The following is a 26,363-nucleotide window of genomic DNA, read 5'->3' as shown; positions in this document are numbered from 1 at the left end:
AGTAACAAGACATGCACAGTTAACTTGGCAGACAACAAGAATGCTGAACAGTTATGTTGGCTCTCAAGTATTTTATAGATCAAGGGGCCTTCCCCCCTGCCCTTTAAAAAAATATTCTCTTGGCACCTAAGCTGAGACCTTCTTCGGTCAACTTTAATGTATTCATGCTTCCCAGCGCTTTCCCACTTGGATGTACTTGAACTCATAATCACAATCATATGCCCCCTTTTCCCTGCTTAAATCCTAACCTTTGCTTTAACTGGAGAAAGCACAAAAATGACAAAAAAAAAAAAAAGTAACATGAAAGTAAATTCCTTTCAACGCTCTTAACTTCAGCTACCTTAAATGTAGTAGAATTTTATGAAGATGGTAAGAGCACAAGGGTCAAAGCTATGAGGAGTTCTGCCTCTGAGCCACCTAGTCTCCACTGCATAGTGCTTTGTCTACACACACCTATTTTGTGCTTCTGAAAGCATCAAAGATGGTCTAGAGAAATTATTCTTCTTTTCAAAGTCCCTTCTGTCATTTGGACTTGACTTAAAATAATTACACATTAGTTAGCTTTGACATTAGCATGTCTTTAAGAAGTCTGTAAGACTATGAGAAGTCAGATGAAGGAATGATATTCACAGAATCACAGAATCACACAGAATCCCAAGGGTTGGAAGGGACCTAAAAAGATCATCTAGTCCAACCCCCCTGCAAGAGCAGGGTAACCTACAGTACATCACACAGGAACTTGTCCAGGCGGGCCTTGAATATCTCCAGTGTAGGAGACTCCACAACCCCCCTGGGCAACCTGTTCCAGTGCTCTGTCACTCTTACAGTAAAGAAGTTCTTCCTGATGTTAACGTGGAACTTCCTATGCTCCAGTTTACACCCATTGCCCCTTGTCCTATCACTGGATATCACTGAAAAAAGCCTAGCTCCATCATCCTGACACCTACCCTTTACATATTTGTAAACATTGATGAGGTCACCCCTCAGTCTCCTCTTCTCCAAGCTAAAGAGACCCAGCTCCCTCAGCCTCTCCTCATAAGGGAGATGTTCCACTCCCTTAATCATCTTTGTGGCTCTGCGCTGGACTCCTTCAAGCAATTCCCTGTCCTTCTTGAATTGAGGGGCCCAGAACTGGACACAATATTCCAGATGCGGCCTCACCAAGGCTGAGTAGAGGGGGAGGAGAACCTCTCTTGACCTACTAACCACTCCCTTTCTAATGCACCCTAAGATGCCATTTGCCTTCTTGGCCACAAGAGCACATTGCTGGCTCATGGTCATCCTCCTATCCACCAGGACCCCCAGGTCCCTTTCCCCTTCACTACTTTCCAGCAGGTCAACCCCCAACCTGTACTGGTACATGGGGTTGTTCTTCCCCAGATGCAAGACTCTACACTTGCCCTTGTTAAATTTCATCAAGTTTCTCCCCGCCCAACTCTCCAGCCTGTCCAGGTCTCGCTGAATGGCAGCACAGTCCTCTGGTGTGTCAGCCACTCCTCCCAGTTTTGTGTCATCAGCAAACTTGCTGAGGGTGCACTCAGTTCCCTCATCCAGGTCATTGATGAAAATATTAAACAGCACCGGTCCCAGCACCGACCCCTGAGGAACTCCACTAGTCACAGACCTCCAGCTAGATTCTGCGCCATTGACCACAACTCTCTGCCTTCTTCCTTTCAACCAGTTCTCGATCCACCTCACTACTTGATCGTCAAGCCCACACTTCCTTAGCTTATCTATGAGGATGCTGTGGGAGACAGTATCAAATGCCTTACTGAAATCAAGAAAAACTACATCTACCGCTCTACCATCATCCCTCCACCTAGTCACTTCCTCATAGAAGGCTATAAGGTTGGTCATACATGACTTCCCCCTCATAAAACCATGTTGGCTGTTCTTAATGACCCCCTCATCCTTGATATGCCTAGTGATGGAGTCAAGAATAAGTTGTTCCATCACCTTTCCAGGGATGGAGGTAAGGCTGACCGGTCTATAATTACCCGGGTCCTCCTTCTTGCCCTTCTTATAGATTGGTGTGACCTTTGCCATCCGCCAATCCTCAGGCACCTCGCCCGTTTCCCACGACTTACCAAAGATGATGGAAAGTGGCCTAGCAATGACCTCCGCCAGCTCCCTCAGCACCCGTGGGTGCATTCCATCCGGACCCATCGATTTACAGATGTCCAGATTGCATAGCTGATCCCTAACCCAATCCTCATCTACCAAAGCAAACTCCTCCTTTGTCCTGACTCCTTCTGGGGCTATAGAAATCCGGGGCCCTCGGGGAGAGTCTGCAGGAGTAAAGACAGAGGCAAAGAAGGCATTCAGCACCTCTGCCTTCTTTATATCCTCTGTCTCCAGGGTACCCACTTCGTTCATCAGCCTACTTGTACAAAAAGCCATCCTTAGATCCTGTTTACCAACAAACATTGAACATTATAAGCATGCACTTGAGGAAAATTCAATTTTAGGTTCAACCTAAACCAGCCTCATTTTTAGAACCCCCAAAATAAAGGTTCTAAAACCCAACACCTCAACAAGGAAAAAGTGGGAGGACAGGGAGCAGCAGAGAGGAACTGTTCTGTAATGACCATACACCCCTCATCCCCTCCTGCACTGCCTGCAGTGGGCGTAAGGAGTCTGTGGGGAAGAGTGAAGTTGAGCTTGGGAAAAGGGGAAGTGTTACTTCAATGTTTTTTTCTCACTACCTGAATATAGATTTTAACTGGTAAAAAAATAAATTAATTTCCCCCAACTTCAGTCTCTCCCATAGCAGTAACTGGTTAGAAACCTCCTTGTCTTTATCTCAACCCATGACCTTTCTCTATTTTCCCCTCCTGCCCCACTGAGGAGGGCAAGTGAGTGAGCAGCTAGGTAGATGTTTGGCTGTTTGCCACAACAGGTAGTGTGCTTTCATCATGCTACATTAGGTAGGCTGACACAGCATCATGTACTTTGTCGCACTCTGATGCCATTTTAGCCAGCTAATACACAGCATACATACAGCACAGGTCAAATTAAGGTGAAGGTCCTAAATCAGCGAGACCCATAACAGTCATCTAGCTCAGCTGTCTGCAGCTGCATTGGTTTTAGTAGACAAGCTTGCACATATACTTAAGGTAAACATGTACAAGGCTCCTCTAACCTCAGAATGCATTCCTACAGAAACCATCAGGGCTGATGAGAAATGAGTTTGCACTCAACCCAAGTCTATAAAACAGCTCTGGCAAATGCAGACTATTTCCATTTTCTGCGTCCCTGTGATGTACTGTACTTACCAAAATATGGTTCATTTGGGCATCCTTTCAAGCGCACCCCCTTGTGAGTGCATTCAATCAGAAAATGCCTTACAAGTTCATTTGACAAATCTCCAACTGTGTGGAAAAAAGCAAAGAAGGCTCATTAAGAGAAGCAATGAAGAGACAACAGTCACAAATTAGCAGGTCTTTGTGAAGCAGTTTTCCACGTTACCACCAAGCGTTCTATATACAACATGCAAAGAATACACTAGACCTGCCCACTGCAAGGTTACAAGCTGTAGTAAAAAGGCCATTTTGCAAAAAACAAACAAGCAAATAGCTCACTTTAGACAACCAGAGGAAAAGGTTTTGTAACCCTGAGTGACAGCCAAATACACACTGGTTTCCAAGCAGGCTCCCAACTCCAGACAGGAACAGGAATTTGGAAATCTACTGGTTAGAAATTTGCATCAGAATTCTGTGCAGAATTTCTAACCACTGGAAGAACTCGTATCCAATGTGACACGTGAAAGTGTGACAAAACACTCAGATTTCTAGTGATGGATTTGCTCACACAACTTTTCCAGATGAAAGCAATAGACAATTGAGCTACATCAATGTAATGCCAAGTCTCTCAGTGAAGTTTTAAAGTGTTTGCAGTTTTACACTAAGTCTTTGCTCCTGAAAACAATTACATGAAATCCCCAGGTTTCATCAGGTTTTTGAAGTTTTTCTCTCTGGTTTATTGTCCTAGACAAATCAAAAAGGTTTAAGTTGGATGTAATGAGGAGGTTCAAAGTCCAAGAGATACAGAAAAAATTCCCTTGAGCTTTAGTATTCTTTTAAACATACATACGCACACATATAAATAAGAAAACTTCCCTACTTCTTGAAAGGCTGGTTCACAGTATTTCACACCCGACTAGAAACTGATTCTCTCTTCTAGCAATTTAAGGGTTATTTCATAGCGATGGGACAAAGTTATCCAACCATTCAAACCTTAACAAAAGAGCAGCAACACACAAAAGCTCCTTTTAACTCTGATATATCAGCCACAGTCCAGGAAACACAGGACTTCAAGGGCTGACTTTCAAGCTAATACAAATTAACACATTAATCTGGAGAGCAGAAACTTCCATGCAAGCAAATATTGCAAAGACCACCTTTTCAAACAGCTTACTGTTTGCTGTTATGGTCCTAGAATATTAAAACTGAATGACTACACGGGTATGTGAGAAGGGGAAGCCTGGAACAAGAAAATCTGCAGGAAACTGAACAGATTTGTGTCTTCTAGGATGAAAGAGTGGGAATCAAAAGAGTTAAATATCACACAGTGAGAAGTGGAAGAATGCTACAGTCTCAGCTAAGTTTTCTCTTATTACTACTTGTCTGTGGCACAACTAACACAAACTGGCTCTTCAACACGAGTAGAGTTTAAACTTTCATGTGTTGTGGAGTTCATGGGTCTGATGATGGAAAAAATTACTACTAAAATCACCTACAGCCATTCTCCATTTACATCCTTGTTGCCATCACTGCCCCTATGCACTCCTGTCATGGTTTAAGCCACAACACTTATTAAGTAAGACACTGCAGTGGTTCTGCTGATGCTTTTTGGCAATAAAATGAAGGATTACATGGCAAATTTGTGTTAGAAATTGTCTCAAGATACCAGATTAAGTGTACAGAACTTGAAATAACTTGCTTTCTGTACGTTTTCCTCATTTTACCTTTCACAGCTATCAGGCACAAGTTATACATGCAGGCACTGTAGCTGGCAGAGTAGGTGTATTTAATCACTCCTTTTAAACAACTATCATCTTTCCTTAGGGAACCTCCTCAGATTTGTATCTAATGTAGAACTGTCTCAAAACAAAACCTTAGGGCCAAAAATATTCAACCTTCCAAGCTAAAGCTTTACAGAGTGGTATGTGGATCAAAGGCAGATTTCTGATTGCCTGGGAGCACCCACGGTTTTCTAGTAGGTTGCTAAGGTACAACACATGCACAGCTATAGTGAACATACATTTACAAGCCATGGTGAAACTATAAAGTACAACAGACAGTTTATCCAATCTCATTTAACAAGGTACCAAAGGAAGCCTGTAATTCAAGTTGCATTTACTAGAAGAGGGGAGATTCCTCTAGATTGTTACCCTGTAGTAAGAACTTCCAAGTATGTATGGCTTGTTAAATAATAGATAGAAGGGCATGAAGTACCTTTCTTGTTTAACTGCAGCACAGAAGGAGGTGGTGTAGCAACTTTCATTGCTAGTCCATAGGCTCCCCGGAAGGAATGACTGTCTCGAACAATGAATGAGCCAGGTTCCTTGTCCTTGAGAACAGCAATGGCTGCAGGGATTCCAGGAAAGAGAGAGAAAACCAGTTCCAGAACAATGCACATACCCAACAAGTACAGAAGTAAAAATCTGTAATTAATAGGAGACTAAGGGAAGTAAGATCCTTTTCTCTGCCCCCACTGCTGCAGAAGATAATACAGTGAAGCACATTTGGGGGATATGAGTGGAAACATCTTGTGCAAATCTCATAGATACTTATTTCGAGATACGTCTGAAGTATAGATCCTGACTCATTTTTTAAACTGAGGACATGCAGGTCCCACCAGGAGTCTTACAACCAGTCCAAGAGCAAGCTGATTCCTGCTTACATTTAGTCAACTTGTTAGAAGCATGACAGAGAGCACACTCTCATTCCCAGGCTGACTACACAGCACTGTTTTGATTTCCCTATGAAGCTTCACCATACGGAGCAGATCTGTTTTCATCCACTACTCAGTTTCTGTTCCTACTAAGCAGTCTCACTCCATTAATACTTTTGAAACAAGGGAAACGTAAGAGTATTTACTCTTTGACTGTCCAAGCATTGAAATATTTGACATCTGTATTCTGTGAGCCCTGCTGGAAGTGGAAAATGAAGTTCTCCCCAAGAGGAACCATCTGCAGGGAAAATGCTCCTGCTTTGCATGAGTCTGCTGCAGACTTTTAAAATCAAGCAGCCCAAAACCTTAAACTCAACAGGTTCATCTAATGATTGACCTTAATTTGGTCTAAATAAAACATCAGTACTTTGCCTTAGTTTCTTCCCCTTTAAACCTTTTGGAAATACTCGCTTGTTTCCAGAGTTTCTAATGATCAGGAAGCCTTCACAGATACCTTCGAAAAAGCCCAGATTTGACCCTAGAGTCTTTTAGTTGTATACAGAGAACATGGAAATTCTGCACGTGGGGCATGAAGCCATGTTTTGCAAGGCCTGAGCAATGATTATATGATAAACACACACACAGTTTTCTTCAATGAAAAAGAGTAGGAACAGAAAATCAGGAAAATGCAGACATAACTATTTCTCCTGTTGAAGAGATTTATATTCTCTTCTATTAGCTGTCAGATGGTGAAGAAAACAACCATTTTCACAATCACAGAATTCCAGACTGGTTTGGGCTGGAAAGGACCTTAAAGCTCATCCAGTTCCAGCCTCCTGCCATGGGCAGGGACACCTTCCACTAGAGCAGGTTGCTCCAAGCCCCGTCCAGCCTGGCCTTGAACACTGCCAGGAATGGAGCATTCACCACTTCTTTGGGCGCCCTGTGCCAGCACCTTACCACCCTCACAGAGAAGAACTTCTTCCTTATATCTAACCTGAACTGCCTCCTGTTTCAGTTTGAACCCATCACCCCTTGTCCTATTGCCACAGTCCCTGATGAAGATGCCTTCACCAGCATCCTTGTAGGATAATAACCTGTCATGTGTTGAGAGAAGGAAGATGAGTAGGGAAAACCCCACAATTCAGAAGCACTCATGTAACACTTCTAAATCTACAGGGGACAGTAATCATTTGGCACATGAGCAGTCCATTTAGGATGGAAAAAAAGGACAAGTGCTTCCTCTCCTCACCAACAGGATCTTCAAACACTTTTTAAAAGGATTTTTACTTGGTAGGGTGAAAAGATGCATACTGAAAGGTTGGGAAGATTCTCTTATTATGTGTTCAAGCAGCTAGGTTTAAAATTCCTTTACGATCTGCTCCCCTCTTTGGACTCACATCAAGTCACGACATTTTCTTTACATGTTTAAAGTTGTCATTGCGGGCGGAGGAGCAGACACAGGGAACAGGACTAGAGTTAAAGGACCAAAACCCATCATCTAACAACAAATTAATGATCTGTTTTCTATGATCTTTATTACCCTCAACTCAGATTTACCACTATGCTGTAAGGGGCATCCTCACCGTTTGAGAAACTATGAACTAGACAGAGCAATTCATTATTTGCCAGTAGCTGAAGCTCGCACTATTTTGGTTTAGCATGGACTCCCTTCCCAATGTTATTGTTGTAATCCCAATGTTATTTTTAACTTTCTGACAACTACATTTTAAGAATCCCAGTTGAAATCCTGCTATAACTCATTAAATAGAATTCAGTATAGCTGAGTATTACAATACAGACATAAGGACCATTAAACCAATTGCATTTGCAAAGCACCCAGCATGCTTTACTTACACACTGTTGCATGGATGAGGTGTAAGTTTGTATGCATATATTTTCACATATATAGTTACAGCTTTATCTGATTCAGTAATACATCTACATATAGATGTACTATATCTCTATTGCTGTTGCATGGGGGTGTTATTTTGTGACTTTCTAGAAATAATGTTTGTCACCTGCAGCTGGCAGTGAAATTCAGGCTACAGAATGACTGGTAGATGAGGATACCTTTATGGTGACTTCTGGCTAATTAATTCTTCTCTGATGTTTAGCATCTCTCAACCTATTATCTGTGCAGAGAAACACACATGGCTGAGTGTCCTGGGTTTATCAAGAGCAACAATTAAAAACAATCGGTGTTATCAGCTCTCTGCCCAGGCTGGAAGTCAAAACACAGAGCTTGCACCAGTTACTAAGAAGGAGCAAAACGGCTCCTGATAAACCCAGGACACTGAGATCATGCCAGAGCAACACACATGTATTCAAAACATTTCTGAGAGCAGTTCCCTCACACATAATCTGCCATTCCAAAACTTGGAGCTTTCCAGTGAAGCGCATCTGTAGCAGCTACCACCAAAAATTTACATTACTTTGGAGCTCATTCCATTAGGCTAAGAATTTGTCTGGTCAACTGAATGTTTAGAGACTCCTTGACTGCCCTCCACTCTTAAATTCAGCCTTGGATAAAAGAAATTAAGTGAGTTTGTCTGTGGCCCTTCTGGGCTTTGTATTTCTTCCTGTATTTTTTTCACACATCAGGTATCCATCAAAACTCAAGGAGAATTAATTCTCTGACCAGCCTTTCTGTGAATGGATGTGCCAGAATGTGCACAGTTGATATACCTTGTTCTCTTGAAATATCTGGCTTATACCAGAATTTGGATGTGTCCTGGACAAATTTTACAGTCACGTGTTTATCAGTTGTATTTTCTGTAAAATAGAAGGAAAAAGAATGGTCAAGATATTGCTTAAACACAAAAGCATTTTTTTCTGTTCTTATAAATTCCAATCACCTTCATTATTCAAACCACTTGTGATTAGAAGGACAATTCAGAACTCTGGACTGGTTTAGAACCAACAAGTATCACAGTGTCACTGTACACTAAGGTTCTGAAAGCACTCTTGGAAGTTTCATTTTGTAAACCCCATAAAATATTAAAAACTCTTCCGTTTGTAAAGCCATATTAAATGCAAACTTCTCAATGTGAATACACATCCACATTTTTAACTATTCTGACACAGGTCTAGAAGGGTGCAGAAAAGCCAGCCCTTATGGAAAGAAGTTGGACTCCACACTGCTTGCTTGCAGTTCGGCAGTTCAAAAGGCAGGCTGCCCTTGGCTGACATCTAGCGAAGTGCAGAAAGAATTCTGCAGCCTTGCTCTTTGAGAAATACATCCAAACCCACTGAGCTGGTGCCACTTACTACAAACACTCAAGTCCTCTGTGCCATTTTCATTTCATTGCTCCCCTTCCCCACTTCTAAAATCCTCAAACTGCTTTTTTTAGACTCATTTAAAACCTAATGCAGTCTGCATTTCTACAATGCACAAACCTACCTGGCACTGGGGAAGTGCTTAACATTTTTGAGAAATCAGGGAGGACATTTGGGAAGGGGATGCTGATTGTACTCCCACTGTGGGGGCTAGAGAAGCCACTTGAAGAAGGGGACACAGAGGCAAAGGAACGGTCTCCTTCGGAGGACCTCTTTTTCTCTGGAAGAGGTGGTTGAGCATGGAGATTCCCTGCATGGTGCTGCTGGACTGCGCTGTTCTGGCTATTCAGTCCAGAGGCCACTGCAATAAAGTTTTGTGTCAAAACACCATTGTCCTCAGCACTTGCCACTGATGAGCTCACACTTTTAGGAGACATGCTAGTATTGGCTATGAAAGCAGCTTGTTTCTCCTCTTGTGGAGAGCTACTGCCCCTGCTGCCCCCGCTGTAGCTCAGGTAGGCCCGGGCACTGCTGCTGACTGCAGGTTCTTCCTGTGGCTCTGCTGGTGAATTCTCCAGGCTGGTCAGGGTGACAACTTGCAGTCCTGGACTTTGGAAATGAGACAAGAGGGAGACATCTTGCACGGCGTTGGAAAATTCTGAGGGCACACGGTAACCTCCTGGTGGCCTGCTGTTTCCCATTGACAGCTGGAGTGACGGGGAAGCTTTAGGGCTGCTTTCAAGCCAAGGACGTTCTGTTGCAGAAGAGCTATGGAAAAAAAAAAGCCAGAACTTGAACACAAAAGAAGAAACCAACAGCTAAATCACCTCGTTGAAGTGTCACTGTACAATCCATACTGCAGCAGCAATCACTGAAACAAGGAATCGCCTCACCCAGGGCAATACCTGAGGGTGCTCTTTGACACATGCTGGACCTAGTGATGCAGCTGGATCAAGGGATTCCAGCCCCACCCTGATCACTCATTTCTTCAAGTGTAGGTCTTTACCTTCTGCCTCATGTCACCCTCCACCTAGCTATGCTGACGGGGGGCAGGAGGAATGGGGAGAAGGTGTGGGGAAGAAGAATGGAAAAGAGGTGACATGAGATATAAAAAAGAAAGGATTTTTCATTAAAAGGGAATTGTGGAAATGGATACCAGTAGATTTGAACAGATCAAAGCAGAAGGAAAACAGAAGAAATCATTGCAAGGAAAAAAACCCAGAGCTGCAGCTATCTGCTAGATGAAATGAAAAATAGCAGAAAGAGAATGCTTAGAAAGGAACATTTTCTAGATAAAGCTTGAAGGAGGAATGTAAACTTGATAATGACTCCATTGCCCAATAAGCTTTTAATTCATATCTACTTATAATGAACGTTACATTGCCTCCTCTGTCTCCGAAAACACTAACATACTTTGTTCAGTCTTATGATTCAAATTCATAATTACAAAAACATTCCTGCACAGTCCAAGTACTGCCTGAAATGAATTAGACGCGATAAATAAAAGATAAATAGGTATCAGCATACTTGGACTCCTCACTGAGAGTCTGACACACCAACCAACAACATTCCAAATACTTACTGTGAAAAAGGAGCCAATGATCCAAGAACCAGAATAGGATAATTAGCCACAAAGGAATGTTGTTGCAGAGTGATAGAGAAGGAAGGCTAAACAGCTGTAACATAACACCTCATCTAGTAAGTAAATATAGGGTGTAGCTAATGACTGACTATCCATTGTCATGTTCTTCTGAGCCCTCCAACAGTAACCTGGGACTCCTTGTTTGCTTGCTGTGATTCCTGCTGTTTGTCATCTTATGCTGTAAGCTCCTTGGGACAAGAACTGTGTTCTAAATGTATACTATTCAAGCTCTGGTCCAGAGCCTACACGTTTACCATAATACAAATATGAAATAATAAAACCTCGCAGCCTGCTGGGCAGTTGGGAGGGAGTCAGCTCTTCACTACCAAAACCAAATCCTCTGACATTCACTGACTAGAAACACAGGTACTGCAGTGAGGAGAGTGCTCCCTCTCTCTCATCTGCAACTTATTCCAGTGTGAAATTTCATTAACTGCTTTTCAGTAAAGCATTAGAGGAGCTGGTTAAGCACACACGAAAATATGTATGAGCTTGTACTAGCACACAGTGAAGTAACTGAGCTATAAATTCCTATTTATTTTTGTATTCCTATTTATCTTCAAAGCTAACTGTATCCCTGCTATACAAATAACATCTGTGTATGTGGTGAGCTCCTGCTGGTGGACATCATCACTAAACATAACAACCAAACTCAAAGCCTTCGCACAAATGCTCTGCAAGCATAACATCTTGGCTGGAAAGTAGTTATAAGAATTAAACAGTAAGGTAGGAGAATCTTTCCCTACCTTTCTGCCCCTGTGATAGGACTGTTACTTGAAACAGTACACGAAGCTGCAAAACAGTGCTGAAACGAGGGATCCGTCTGCATGTTGGCCCTCAGCAAGGCCGGGTTAGTGCCCACAGTGCTGTCAGACATCACCAGAGAGTGGTTAATGGCTTCTGCGTAACTTCGAGATTCTGCAGCAAAGGAAACAAAGTGCAAGGCAAGTGAAAAAACAACTCACATTTTGATGGTCCTTGTACTGACAGAAGTACTGTTCTTGAATAGACTATAAAGAAGAGTTATTATTTGTTTGAGCAGTAACATTTTATTTCACAACATGATGCTGATTGCTGAAAGTACCTAGCAAGACAAATAGCAGAGGGAGCAATGATTCCAGAATTGCACCACTCAAACTGTCTGGTCAGTTCCCCAGGGTACATTCTCTAGCCCCGAATGAAAACAGTCCTGTCTGTTCCAAGCTGGTTTGCATTCCACAAGCCACAGTGTTGATCAGGTATGTCTAGTCAAGTGTCCTATGTAACTACACACACCATCAGGGTGACTTAAGCACCAAAGTGGCAGAAAACTAGTGTATTAATTCAGCCCACTACTGAATGGGGCAGGGGACCTGAAGGAAAATGACACACTGAGGTATTCAAAACCTTCTTCACCTCAGTCTTTGCCAGTAAGACAGGCCTTTGGGAATCTCAAACCCCTGAGCCCACAGGAAAAATGTGGATCAAGGAAGACTTACCCTCAGTGGAGGAGGACCAAGCAAAAGAGCACCTAAACAAACTGGACGTACCTAGGTCACAGAATCACAGAACAGTTTGGGTTGGAAGGGGCCAGACCTTCCAAGCTCATAGAGATCAAAATCCTGGAATGAGCAAGGACATCTTCAACTAGATCAGGTTGCCCAGAACCACATCCAGCCTGGCCCGAATGTCTCCAGTCATGGTGCATCCACCACCTCTCTGGGCAACCTGTGCCATGTAAAAAATTTCTTCCTCACATCCAGCCTGAATCTCCCTCTTTTAGTTTAGAATCTCCTCACCCTGTCACAACAGACCACACTAAAAAGTCTCTCCCCATCTTTCTTATAGGCCCCTTTTAAGAAGTGAAAGGCCTCAATATGTCCTTTGGGGCCTGACAGACTGCACATGCAGTAACTGAGGGAGGTGGCTGATACCACTGCAAGGTCTCTCCTGATAACCAGGCTTTATACAGGAACAGTTTAATCCCTTCTTTATGGGTGCATTTTCATAACCAGTCAAGCTCTAGTGAGGGTTGTATTTCATTATTGTGTCTAAAGCAATCCAACACCTATTCATAGAAGCCCAGCTTCAACAGCACTGTTTTCTACAATTCCAGTCCTACAAAGAGTTAAGATTGTGCCAGTGTGTCTTTCCCATAAGGAAACCTTTCTAATATAAAGAGGAGGAAGGTTCTCACTGTTTCTGTGAGCAACACTGAAACAAGTCTAAATAAATCTTCTTTTTCCTTCAATTCAGAGTAGAGCCTGGCTCTACTATTATTTGAATGGGGGTGCAAGGTACTTAAAAGAAATGCCTGAGATAAGAAAATCTGCAAATCAGTGTCCTGACTGCAAACCATTTGAATTCCTCACATAGCATACATACTGTACAAAGCAAACATTTAACTGGGTGAAGGAAACAGAAAACTGCAACACTTTTATCTATACCCATTACTTTAACTACAGCCACGCCAGCCGTAAAAGTGAACTTTAAGGAAATAGTGCAGAAATGTGTGTGGTGTGAAAGAGCTAGAGAAATCTCTGTCTTAATAGATCAGATATATTACAGTCATTCTCATATTGGTGCAAACACAGTCAGAAAAAGCTGGCTGCACGAACCCATGATTTAGGCCATATTCCTGCTGAAATCAGTGGTGTTTGTTTTTACAAGTATTACACAGATTGAGTGTTTACCCAAGTATTACAAAGATCGATGCTAAGCCTTGAGCTATGATTTTAATACATAATAAAGTAATATTACTTTATCTAAACTACTATCTGAGAAATAAAAAGATTCACTGAAGATGGACTAGTCAAACTGATGTTGTACATCTGAAAACTACTAGAACCGCCTCAGACACTAGGCTAAAAGCAGATGAACTTACTGATAGTAGCATCTGTAAGAGAAACTATCGTAAATGCAGCAGACTTCCCATCTCCCCTCTGCACATGAACCTGCAGATGCTTCCCAATTACACTGCAGTTTGTGACTCTGCTACTGCACAGAAGAGGTTAATGCCTAACTGTTCCATGATGCTATGATTCCCTAGAGCCACTGGGAATTGTGCTCACAGGCTGAACTCCATATGCTTGCTTGGTTTTGTGCCCCTGATGCTAGGCCATACTGGTGAGTCACTATACTCCAGTAACTAAAAACCTGGGGAAAGGAAGGGCAGTGACACTCCTTCTGAAATAGCTTAAAATCTCCCAGTCTAATGTGATCTCGGCTATGTGCTTAAGAGCTAATCTGAAGCATTCACACAGCAAAGTCCACTCCTTCTCCCAGCAATAACTGCACTTGCTTGAAGAAATGGACCAAGACTTAACTTCTGTTTCAGGCCTTGGACTGTTGCTGTTATCTTCACAGCACCGATTCTTGCGTGCTGTCACACTCAAAGATGCAGCATTTCTTTTCATACCCCTTTTTCACAGGTGTAAAATACTAAACTAAGAGTGAAACGCTACTGGCAGCCAGGCATGTAATGTGCGGAAAGAATGCAAACTCCATACAGCTCTTCCCAGGCTGTACAAGTCTATCTGAAAGGCACTTTCCCACGAAAGCAGCTTTGTTTATATTTCATTTGAAAACAAGCTTGCTCAATATTTCAGCTATGTCTCTATTGTCTGATGCAGAGTCCACACTCACCAGTCAGCTCTTAACCCTTTATGTCATTATCGTTAACTCAATGCAATCCCCATAGCTTCAGCAGTGTTTCTGTATGCATGGTACAGACTCCCCTGGCATGTTTGGTACAAAGCATCAGTGCTTCTTGCTGTAGGTCCTTACTAAATCTATGTCATTATCTCTGTGAGAATGCTGACAGTGTAAAGGTGCAGCTCCCTACTTAAAATTAGTGACATAACAAAACCAGGATCATTCATGTTCATGTGTCTTCATGCACTCAGGTCAGACCTATGTATCTATACTGACCATCCATTTTACAGGCAGAAGCTAATAGATGAACTGGACTCTTTGCATTATACACTACAGTAAAGTGACTTTCTGGAAGAAAACAAATACTATTGTGCCCACATGCAAGGCAGAAAAATATCCAGCTTGCTCTTCTGCTGTTCCACTTGGCAGTAAAAGGCAAATACTTGTGAAAGTTGCAAGCTTCTTTCAGTTGTAAGCACAAACTCCTGTATGTGTCTAGGACACAGCTATATAATGTAAGAAGTTACAGATTAACCTACACTTCACTAAATCTGTTAAAACAAAAAATCCACCAAACACACACCCCACACCCCCCCTCTTTCCCTCCTGAGTGGCTTAACCCATGCCATGGACCAGATAAAAGATGTAAAAACCTTCCTTTTCCTCTTTCTTGTAGGAGCTGAAGGGCAAAATCACCTTACAGCTTTGGAGACAATGGTCCAACAATGGCAGGGAAAGGAAAGAAGTAGCCATTCCACCTTGTATGCTAAAGCAGTTTCTAACACATTCCCATCTTTGCAGCTGTTTTTCTGAGAAGCTGGTACCTAACCTGCATTGGATGAGGTTGGAAACTCCAGTCCTCAGCTGCATTTTTGGGGAAAGAGAACTCTAGAGTCATTGTTCCACCCCCAAACCCCTGAGCTGACCACCCCCGACTTGTCTCAGGCCAGTCTAAAAGCTGAATGGACACAGAAACGCATATTGCTCTAAAGCAAGCCAAAGTAACCGATCCACTGCCAGCCCTGAAGAACAGCAGAAGGGTAAGATGCTTTGTGCAATTTCAGAGTCTATTTTGTGACCCATCCTTTGATGGCTACAGCCTAACAAAAGCCACTTCAGATATGGCTATGAAACATTCCATGTATCAACACTCTGACTCACAGGTCCCTCGGCTTCCACAGAGGCACGCAGTACTCCCAGCATTCCCAAAAACTCCATGGCACTTCACGGCTTGGCATTCAGCTGGCTCCAAATACCTTTTAAAGTTTACATCACTGCCAGTGTAAACTCCACACAGTGCTGAGCTGTTCATCTCTCCTCCCCAGCCAGGGAACTGTAAGAGTTCCTATGACAATAGTCTCTGCTGATACAGCTTTACCTTATCCAGGAGATAAAAGATGGCCACTTCCCTTTTCCAATATTTAAATCTTATTGCTCATCAAGCAAGTTACTCTGCCATTCACATGAATGTCTTGCAAAAGATTAAGATTCAACTCAGCTCTGAGATGTCGCACATGCAAGGAAAGGTAGAGCAAGGATCAGAGACAACCTTAGCCTTTAGTAGGAGGAACAACCTATCTAGAGACACAGTGGATTGCTCCATGGCTTGAAGTGTGTAAGACAAAAAGTACTGGATGAAGATCTTTAAGCACATTTTATGGAAGAGGTTTGTTTAGGTGTGTTTCTTTCCAAACCGTGAAATCTACAAAAGGAAAAAAGTGGAGAAAGCTTTATCAGAGAAACAATCAATGAAAGCAAAAGCACCATGGAAGTATGGAGCAGGCATAATTTTAGTTCTTCTAAGTCATTTTGCCAATATTTCAGTAAAGGAAATGTGGATGGAAAGATAAGCTAGAAAGTCACAGCTTCAAAGCAAACCAAATACTGGAGCAAGGAAGAGAGCTTCAGTGGAAGAGAGGTACTGACATGCAACATCCAGTGACAGCTAATTGTACTGGATGAAGTGAAAAGGAGCACACAATTCCAACTGCACAGTGTGAGCATGGAGAAGCAGAGGCTTGTGCTACTCCAGAGAGCCAAAAACCCTGGAAAAAGTGAATTCATGACAAAAGGATTTGGCTCCCTTGAAAAAGAGTCCCTCTGGCAGCTGACAGAGTGCTAACAACGTAATTGGCACCGGTGAAGCTCCTTCACAAACTCTCTATAGCTCACAGGAAAGGCCAGAGTTAACAATCCCTGCATATGGAGAAAGGAGACAGCAAGTCTCCTGAACCAGTTCACAAAGTGACACCTTTTCAAGTCTTTGGCACTGAAAAGTTCTTATGGGGCAGCCATCTTCACTTTCTCCTCTCTTCCAAACACTCGGGTGCCAAAATTAGTGAGACTGAAATAATGTTGAAACTCTTTTGCTTTCAACTCTGTAACTGTGATCTTTTATACTTGCTATATTCTGCTTTCAATTTCACAAAAATACAGTGATCAGAATTACTCCCTTCTGTAAAACCCACAAACTTTGGCCCCATTGTTCCTTCCTTTCCATAGAATATGTGGAAATCAACAAACAATCCTCAAGCTCTTGTCTTTTATTATTTCACCTGCCAAGGGAATGACTTTGTTACCTCTTTTTGCACAGTACATGCTACCCTTTCCAACACAAGTTGTTCCATCTCTCACTCAGAGCTAACTCTCCCAAGCTGTTGCTGCTAGCCAGCTTCCACCATTACTTCTTAAGTGTTTCAAAAATAAGAGCTCTGAGAACATGTTATTTACTCTATTAGTGTTTCTTTTGGTGGAGAAGAGTTAAAACACAACTATGCTAACCTAAGCCATATGCACTGAAAGAAAACTCCAAGCTACCCCAGGCAGCAACAGAACACCTTCCTGTTCACTGTCCCCGAAAAAGGAGTTCTTCATCAAGGACTGCAGTGATAGGACAAGGGGTGATGGGTTCAAACTGAAACAGGGGAAGTTCAGGTTAGATCTAAGGCAGAAGTTCTTGCCTGTGAGGGTGCTGAGGCGCTGGCACAGGGTGCCCATGGAAGCTGTGGCTGCCCCATCCCTGGGAATGTTCAGGGCCAGGTTGGACGAGGCTTGGAGCAACCTGGTCTAGTGTGAGGTGTCCCTGCCCATGGCAGGGGGTTGGAACTGGATGATCTTAAGGTCCCTTCCAACTCAAACCAGTCTGAGATTCTATGCTCCTCAGATTTCTGATAGGACAGATTTGGAGAGCTTATCGTTTAGAAAACAGGTAATCCGTTGAGAAACGTTCCAAATAATAACTTGTAGCCTGACACAATCACTGTTATTGTTGCCTTATGTTCCAGCAATCTCTCCCCAAAACCTGCAGCAACCAAATGCTGAATCAGCACATTTTGCCCACTCTAGTCACCATGCTATACAAAGTTTCCACTGCCACAGAGGAGCTCTGAGGGCGCCTGAGAAACTGCAACATTTTCTACAAGTACATTTTATAAACAAACTGGATTTTACACTGAAGGTTAGTCAGGTATTTTACTGCCCATAGCCACAGAAATCCTGCCTTCAACAGTATTTCTTCAAAACTCTTATTTATTTAGAAAAAATTAATAATCCTAAAAGACTAACACAGTTTATATCTTGATGTTTTTTGCTTTTCAGTTCACCTAAAGATAGCTAAACCAACCACCGAACAACTGGAGTATGCAGACTCCGTTTTGCTCTGATGAATCCCCTCTCCCACAACTGAACATTACCAAATCACAAGAAAATTTGAAATCCACCTTTTTAATTTGCTTTAGAAAAGCTGAGAACTCTCTTCCAGCCCCAATACCCAGTGCAGCTCCTGACCCTTTTCAGCAGGGCACACACCCTGCTTTGGAGACCACTGACAGGAAAAAAAAGGGCAGTTTAGGGATAAAGAGAGGAGGTTTTAGTTTTTGGGGGGTGGTGTGTTGTTTTTTCTGTTGTTTCTATTTTTATTTATCTATTTTTAATGGATGGAACAGGAGCGGTTTCTCTGCTGGACTGGAATCTGCTGGGGTTTATGCACACCTGTAACATCTTCTTCACAACTGCCTGTGTTATTCCAGAAGGAGACATGTCATGAGCCAAAATCATGCGCTATCGCGGAGGCACCCACAGTTCCCCTTCTTTGCCAAATCCCGCCAACAGCAAACAGATATAACACGGTCTTTTTGAAGCTTGTCAAGGAGAAGACAAAGTAACTAATGCTTGCAGATTCTGCCCAATGCCTGTTTGGGTCAACACTCTGCGAGTAACCAGATCAGCCAGGTTGAACCTGGAGAAGCTATGAAGATGGTGGCTCCATCATCCACATACTAACCCCTCTGCGCCTCAAAGGTCAGCTTCAATTGCTTCATTAAACAGCACTGGGAAGGATCTCAGTGGAATATGTACTATGTGCTTGGCTCTTACAGAAAACACAACAGAGTGGTGGCTGACAACCTGAGAAATAAAACAGCAAATTTGGAGAGGTGGTCAAGTATTTCTCAGTGACATTTATTTGGTGGCAGAAATAACACATTCAACAGAACGCAAACTGTCGGTAATTAAAGCTAAGCAATGCTGCAGGACTGAAGGCTTCTAACTTCATGCTATTATTTACTGTGTACATTTAGAAAGCGTTCACTGTGCTTTGGGAACCTTTCAGATGCATTTATTTAGAATAATAAAAAAGCCCATTCTTGCCTTTTGCCTGAGGAGAGCTGTAAATCAGCCCCATTGCCCCCCAAGGAACTACCCTTGGCACAGCAGCCATCCCCAGCAAGCCCTGGGTGAGCCAGGCTGGAGCTCTGCCACCTCCGAGACTGTGGCCTGCTGGCAAGATGCATGGCAATGGCTGGGTGCACACTGGGACATTCCTGTGTTCCAGCGACTTCCAGCTCCCATAACAGCCCACAGAGGCTTCTGTCAGTAACAAACAAATGTAGGCTCTGAAGCTATGCCAGGGGTCAGCTTATCTCCAGGCAACCCTAGAATAAGGGAATTAATTGCACTTACCCTCTGCCCCTGTCTGCACAGGGATAAGTATCAAAAGGATGATTTACCAGACCCCACTTTCCCCCACCCATAGTCGCTGTCCTCAAGATCTCACTCTCCAGCTTCTTTTCTACTGAGGAAATAGCCTTTCCCTTGACAGAGCCTTCCACCAATTTTCAGATGCTTGGTGTCATACATCCGTTCAAAAATACCAAAATACAAATAACTCGTATTTGCCAAATACAAGTTGCAATTCAGCATCTTGAAAGCAGTAAAATTCTTATCACACCTTTCTGAAGTCCCTTTTTATACTAATTTATTATCTTCCCAAAGAGCAGTAGGGGAAAAAAGAAAAGCAGCTTCCCCAGGGACTACAGCAATCAGTTGCACATGTCCTCTCATGTATTTTAAAAGGTCTTGCAGATGCTCTGCTATTGACTTTAAGCATAGTTTTGCTGCCTTAGGAATGCAAATCAGCTGCGGAGGCATCTCCTCAAGCCATCCGGGTCACATGCAAACAAAAAATGTGACATTTATCAAACCCCTCTTAAAGAGAGCACCACACTCAGCCCGTAACACAGAAACACGAGCACTGCATTCTGCCTTGAAGTGCAGCAGATCATGGTACATGAACAGATCATGACACAGTGATGAACCAAACCAGATCCAACAAAACCACCAGAATCTAATTATTACCATGCCCGCAACTAAGTTTTCACAGCAAATTAGTTTAATTCAGTGGCTTTAGACACAGCCAATACCATTCTTATTGTGGTTTATCTCCTGATGGAATTTCAGATATTCACATTGTGAATATGACAATTTTCATCAAACTGCAAAATTAAATTGCAATAGCTTTAGAAGAGAAAAAACACACTAGGAATCAGAAGTGTGCAAACTGGTACCTTCAGGATAAACAGCAATACTTTCTCAGGCAGAATGCCCTGAAAGACCTTTCAAGAAAGGAGAGTAAAATACCTGCCCTGTCCTCCCAAGTTCATTACCTACTGAAATTGCTTGAGATGTGGGAGATGCAGGTCCAGGTTGTCCGTACTGTTAACTGAAAAACGCAACTCCTGTCTATTGAGAGACCCAGGGCAAAGGGGACAAGGGGAAAGGTAGAGGGGGCAAACTGGAGCAAATACTGAGTGAATGATGAAGGGACTGAGCTTGGGGTTGACTTTCTGGAATTCCTGGAAAGCAAGCACCAAATGACATTTCCAATTGGTGGCATCTAAGGTGAAAAAGAGGGGAAGAGATAGTTTGAATTCTCCTTTTCCTGTCTCAGTCCAGTTCCCTGGTGCTAGCAGGCACCAGATAGGTCCAGGTATGCGGCTTTTGACATCTGAGGCATACTTATTATCACAAAGAGTGGAAGCAATCAAACTGATGTCTGGACGTTCTACCACAAGTCGCACTTTAGTCCTGCTCTTCTACTGCCTTAATGTGCCCCTCTTCAGCCTGTTCATTTTTCTGGAGTCACAAATGGCTAGGCTCAGTTCACTGCAGCCTGAATACCAAAAGTCAGGGCCTTCTTTTCAGTTCTGAAATGGCACACCTAAACAAATTTTCATTTTAGAACCAGAAAAGGAACTGGTTTTTCAGAAGCTGCTTTTAATAATCTGGAACTGAAACAGGTAAAACCAAGCTTAGTTCAGTGTACCTCCAGTATCATGTAAAAGGATGAGAAGTGAAGCTACCAAATGATTACCTGGTCTGCCTCTTCAGGATTATGATTCAGTGGCTCTTTAGAGTTGCAGTTCACACAAGCATCTGCTGCTACTGACTTGCATTAAGGCCAGAAGAATTAGGCTCTTTAAAGCATTCTGGTGCATCCTGCCCATGATACCATGCCATAGTTGGCTGCTTTAGGACTATATTATATTTTGATGGGAAATTTAGATCTGGAGTAAGAAAGTGAGAATATGTTACATGTACTGCCTGAATCAGAAGAATTACTCTGCCAATGCTCGTGGCACAATAAACTGTTTTTCTCATTAAGCAAGAAAGCAGGAAATCTATGTGATATTCCTCGTTAAGGAGAGACTTATGTTTACAAAGTCAGTTCATTTTTCATGCTTTTGAAAGGAAACTTAATGCTGCAGCAACATTACCAGCAATTCCTTGGGGGCGGGAAAAGAATCAGCCTGGACAAACTTATTGTACATAGTCAGCAATTACATATGTTCCAGGCAGGCTCCATTTCTTGTACTTTGAAAAAGAAACAAAACAAAAAGCCACCACCACACAAAGCAGCATAAGTCTTCCTCAGCAAAAAAAATCACTTCCCAAAGCTCATGAACCCTGCCCCATGCCCTCTGTCACTCCATTAGCGACCGCAGGAAAAAACCTCATACTGACAAATCTTGTCTGCAAAGCTTTTCGCTTTCTCTGTGGCCTCCAAACGTTACTACATACCCACACAAGGATAATTCTTACCCCTACTTCTTTCCTCCAGCGTTTGCAGATCACATTTCACGGCCGCCGCGCGGTGCTCGGAACGCGGCCAGCGGAACGCAAGACCCACAGAACGAGTTTTCAGGCCGAGGGAAAGGCACGGCAAAGAGGCAGAGAAAGAAATCAAGAACCTACCTATGGAGGCCATCATGACAGAAGGTCTTTCACGGAGCATGGGATGGGCAAGATCTCTGTTCCCTCCCGCCGAGCCGGTCGCGCCGCTCAAGGAGCGGAGCAGCCGGAGGCTTGGGAAAAGCCATTTCCCGCATTTGATACCATCCGCTTTCCCCCGCGGGTTCAAACTTCTCTGCAAAGAGGACTTCAGTGTCTGCGGCGAAAGAAAGCCAGGCTCCTGCTCTCAATGCAGCCACTCAGCTGAAAACAGCCCGAGTTCGCTCCATCCAGGCGGAAAGTAACTCCGCGGTTGTTGCTGGGCCAGCCCCGCGCTGGGGCGCACACAGCCTGCCCATTCAGTGCATCCCGCCCCGCTGGCTCCACCTCGCTTGCTCTGACTTTGTTCTCCCCCAGCTCTCGCAGTGGCTCACGCCGCCTCCCGCACGCCCAGCGCCGCTCCCTGCGCATCCTCCTCAGCCGGTGCCGGGGGAGGCAGGGGCACGGCGAGGGCGCAGGGCTCAGACTCTCGCTGCTGCACGCACTCCGCAGCGTTTGGTTCGGTTTGGTTGTTTTAAGTAGATGCCCAGTTCCCCCAGCACTTCGTTGGACCTCACAGATTTCTTTCTTTCAGAGAGATGCAGGACATGTAACCAATACCAGTCAGATCATAGAATCACAGACTGCTTTGTGTTAGAAAGGAACTTAAGCTCATCCAGTTCTAACCCCCTGCCATGGGCAAGGACACCTCACACCAAACCAGGTTGCTCCAAGCCCCATCCAGCCTGGCCTTGAACACTGCCAGGGATGGGGCAGCCACAGCTTCTCTGGGCACCCTGTGCCAGCGCCTCAGCACCCTCACAGGGAAGAGCTTCTGCCCAAGAGTTCATCTCAATCTCCCCTCTGTCAGTTCAAAGCCATTCCCCTTGGCCTGTCCCTACAGGCCCTTGTCCAAAGCCCCTCTCCAGGTTTCTTGTAGCCCCTTTAGGCACTGGAGCTGCTCTAAGGTCTCCCCTTCAGGAGCCTTCTCTTCTCCGGGCTGACCCAGCCCAGCTCTCTCAGCCTGGCTCCAGAGCAGAGCTGCTCCAGCCCTCACAGCATCTCCCTGGCCTCCTCTGGCCTCGCTCCAACAGCTCCACATCCCTCTTGTGCTGTTGCCCCAGAGCTGGATCAGGACTGCAGGGGATTTTCCTCAGAGTACAGCAGAGGGGGAGAATCCCCTCCCTTGATCAGTGCTGCTCACGCTCTGGGGGTGCAGCCCAGCACACAAGGGGGTTCTGGGCTCAAGCACACACTGTGGCTGGGTCATCAGGAGCCTCTCCTCACCCAGCACACCCCAAGTCTCTCTCCTCAGGGCTGCTCCATCCAGTCTCCACCCAGCCTGTGTTTGTGCCTGGGATTACCTCAACCCAGTGCCCCAACTTGCACTTGGCACTGTTGAACTTCATGAGGTTCGTACGGTTCCACCTTTCCATCCTGTCAAGGTCCCTCTGGATGGTATTCCTTCCCCCCAGCGTGTCAACCACACCACACAGCTTGGTGTCAGCAGCAGCTTGCTCAGGGTGCATTCAATCCCACTGTCCTTGACAAAGATGTTAATGTGGATCAAAGCCCAGTTGCTCTATGATGCCAAACTAGCTCAATACTCCCCAATAAATTTAGTATCTAGAGCTCTGAATAAAGTTTGACTCACTTCCCAGGATTTCTTTCACAAAACACCACGTGCAACCCTACAGTGTTGCATTCAACGCCACCCCATTATTGTTCAGAGCAGGTTTTATTTACGGGTCAGGAAGATGAGTGGAAGCCCTGCAGTGCTGCAATGGGCAGCACGTTTCCTCCCCAGATTGTTCTTCAGTGGCCCAGGGCACCGGATTTTCTGAAAGGATGACTATAGGAAATTACTTGATATGGACAGAAACAAATATGTCCATTTAAAGCTTTCCTGTACTCAGCTGCTTTCAAACAGCAACATATTCTGAATGTGTGTACTAAACACTTTTGATAGCTTTAAAATACACCTAATCTGGTTGATTATACAGATGAGTACTGGTAAACTAATTAAAATGTTCTCTTCTTCAACAGACCAAAAGGTAAACTAAATGACCCTATATAAGAATACTCACTCCTGCCACTGATTTTCTTCAAAGCAGCTGCTTATATTAAATACTTTCATAATGGTTGCATCCAGGAGATCCAAGTAGCAAGGATGAGTTGTGATATACACCATATTCCCGGTCAAATCATGAGGAACAATCCTTGCCACAGCAGCAGAACAGGTTATTAATGCTGCAGTCCACAACTGCCATCAGTTACTTTGATTAATTTAATAGACAATTACACTCTGTCTTGGATGCTTCCTGGCAGAAGTAAATGCAGTCAAACAGAGGCTTTAAGCTCCTATGAACAATAATTATTAGACAAAATTGCTCTCCATAGAAAGCATTCCTGGCTCTGCATAAAAAAAGCACTGTAATCACAGGAAACCTTTGGATGTCCCATTTCCTTCCCAGTTTTCAAGTCTTGGAATCTTTGCTCAGCTGTTTACACTTGCTGAATTAGAAGAGAACGGAGATAGTAACATTGAACCAAGAAGATAACAGTGGTCCAAGACAGAACTTTGGAAGGCTGGGTGTTCATTTCCAAAGTAAGCTATGAATGTAATCTAAACAGAAACCAGGCAGTTAAAAATCATTCATGTATTTGAGTTTTCTCCACATTGTATCAAATTCACCCTTTGTTAAGATTTTTTTTGCATGGGGCTTTCTAACAGAATCAGACTTTCTTATCCTTAGGGGTCTGTTCATCAGTGACATGAAAACTTAACGATAAATATAAGGTGCTTGACAGGAAAGTTCACCCTTTGTTTGCCCTTCTGTCACAAGTTCAAAGTTTCAACCAGCTGAGGTGAGTTCCAGGGAAGAAAACAACCAGTCTGAAACTATAAAGCCAGGAAACGTAAAGGGCCAAACTGGAATTTTATTGGATAGAAAAGCATAGAAGTAAGAGTTAGGGAGGGGGCTGTTGGATGTTTCCAGTGAGGAACTGGTTAGATTTAGGTGAGTGCAGTTTGTAAAGTAATGCCATCCCAAAAGGAAGACTTACTTGGCAAGGAGAATTGGTTTCCTGACTGTGCCAGACATAGCACAGAGACAAGAATCAGCTCCTCCATCCTCTGCTGGGTGGTAGTATTTACTCACACAGCAAGGCCTGTGTACTTCTCCCAGGTAAAGTGCACAAGATTCTCAGTTTCATCAAAACCATCACACTACAAGATCTATATAAAGTAGCTTTAAATGCAGGGTTTGAATTATAACATACACCTATCTCAACAGGAAACCCTGCAGGAAGGTGGCTAAGCTGTGGCCTTTGACACAAACACAGCAAACCCCATGATTTGTGAAGGAATGGCATGTGTTTCCCTGCTGCTCCTACAGCTGACAGAAATGTGGGAGTCAGTCTCAAGTGACACTGCACTCAGAGTTTGTCTGCTATGTGTCTAAATATGAGCAGCTTTGTAAATTAACATGCCTATCTCAGGCACAGAAAAACACCGACTGATTTCAGTATCTCCTCTTCTGCGAGAGGGAATGAATACGAAGAGAAGTAGCTTAGGGGAGAACAGCATCTTAAAAAACACAGCAGTATGGCCTTTGGACTGTAAACACTGAAGTGGGACTGAACGTGTATTTCCTCACTCAACACTGGCAGGTCTGTGATTCTGAAATTACAGACCACCTTTGACTTGTGACTGCACCAGATCAGACCAGACCTTCCCAGGCACCCAAACAAAGCATCCTCTTTAAGACTTGAGTAGTTTTTAAAAGGTGTGCTCACAGCTGCACTTCAGTTCTTAGAGCTTTCTTGTCTTCTGGCCTTCCTTTAAACTACATGGATGACTCCAGCACATCAGTCATCAAATGCCACGTCATGTAGTACAAGACCTCACCCTGGAAAATCTGTAAAACCTTGTTCCATGTATGGGCTGGTTTCAGCTGGGTTAGAGTTAATTTTCTTTCCAGCAGCTGGTGCAGTGCTGTGTTTTGGCTTGAGTGTGAGAACAGTGCTAATAACACACTGATGGTTTAGTTGTTGCTCAGTAGCACTTACCCTGATCAAGGACTTTTCAGTCTCATGCTCTGCCAGTGAGGAGGGGCACAAGAAGCTGGGAGGGAGCAGAGACAGGACCCCTGACCTACACTAGCCAAAGGGGTATTCCATAACACAGCACATCATGCCCAGTATAGAAACTGGGGGGAGTTACCTGTCCAGACCCAAGTGATCACATATTATGCCAAGGCACTGAAGTCACAATATTTCCTTTGCTTGTTGCAATGCTGATGTCCGCTGAACTCAGTGCCCTCAGCACTGGGCAGTGGGAGCAAGAGGATTCCCCAGACTGTAACGT

The 26,363-nt window shown here is 43.8% G+C and overlaps 1 protein-coding gene across 9 annotated transcripts in view; it reads right to left on the bottom strand.

The window, feature by feature from the left end:
* TNS3 (tensin 3) overlaps window positions 1-26,363 on the bottom strand; it is a 201,500-nt gene that overhangs the window by 11,281 nt on the left and 163,856 nt on the right. For all 9 annotated transcript variants that reach the window (XM_065665617.1, XM_065665618.1, XM_065665619.1 and 6 more), the window contains 5 exons: window positions 11,563-11,734; window positions 9,299-9,942; window positions 8,584-8,670; window positions 5,457-5,588; window positions 3,276-3,371 (listed from right to left, as the gene is read on the bottom strand). In XM_065665617.1, the coding sequence (XP_065521689.1) occupies window positions 3,276-3,371; window positions 5,457-5,588; window positions 8,584-8,670; window positions 9,299-9,942; window positions 11,563-11,734 (1,131 nt within the window). The remainder of the gene's footprint in view (window positions 1-3,275; window positions 3,372-5,456; window positions 5,589-8,583; window positions 8,671-9,298; window positions 9,943-11,562; window positions 11,735-26,363) is intronic.

Source organism: Lathamus discolor, chromosome 2 (genome assembly GCF_037157495.1).
Source record: "Lathamus discolor isolate bLatDis1 chromosome 2, bLatDis1.hap1, whole genome shotgun sequence".
In the NCBI taxonomy this organism is placed as follows: domain Eukaryota; kingdom Metazoa; phylum Chordata; class Aves; order Psittaciformes; family Psittacidae; genus Lathamus; species Lathamus discolor.
This window is presented reverse-complemented; position numbering and strand designations above follow the sequence as displayed.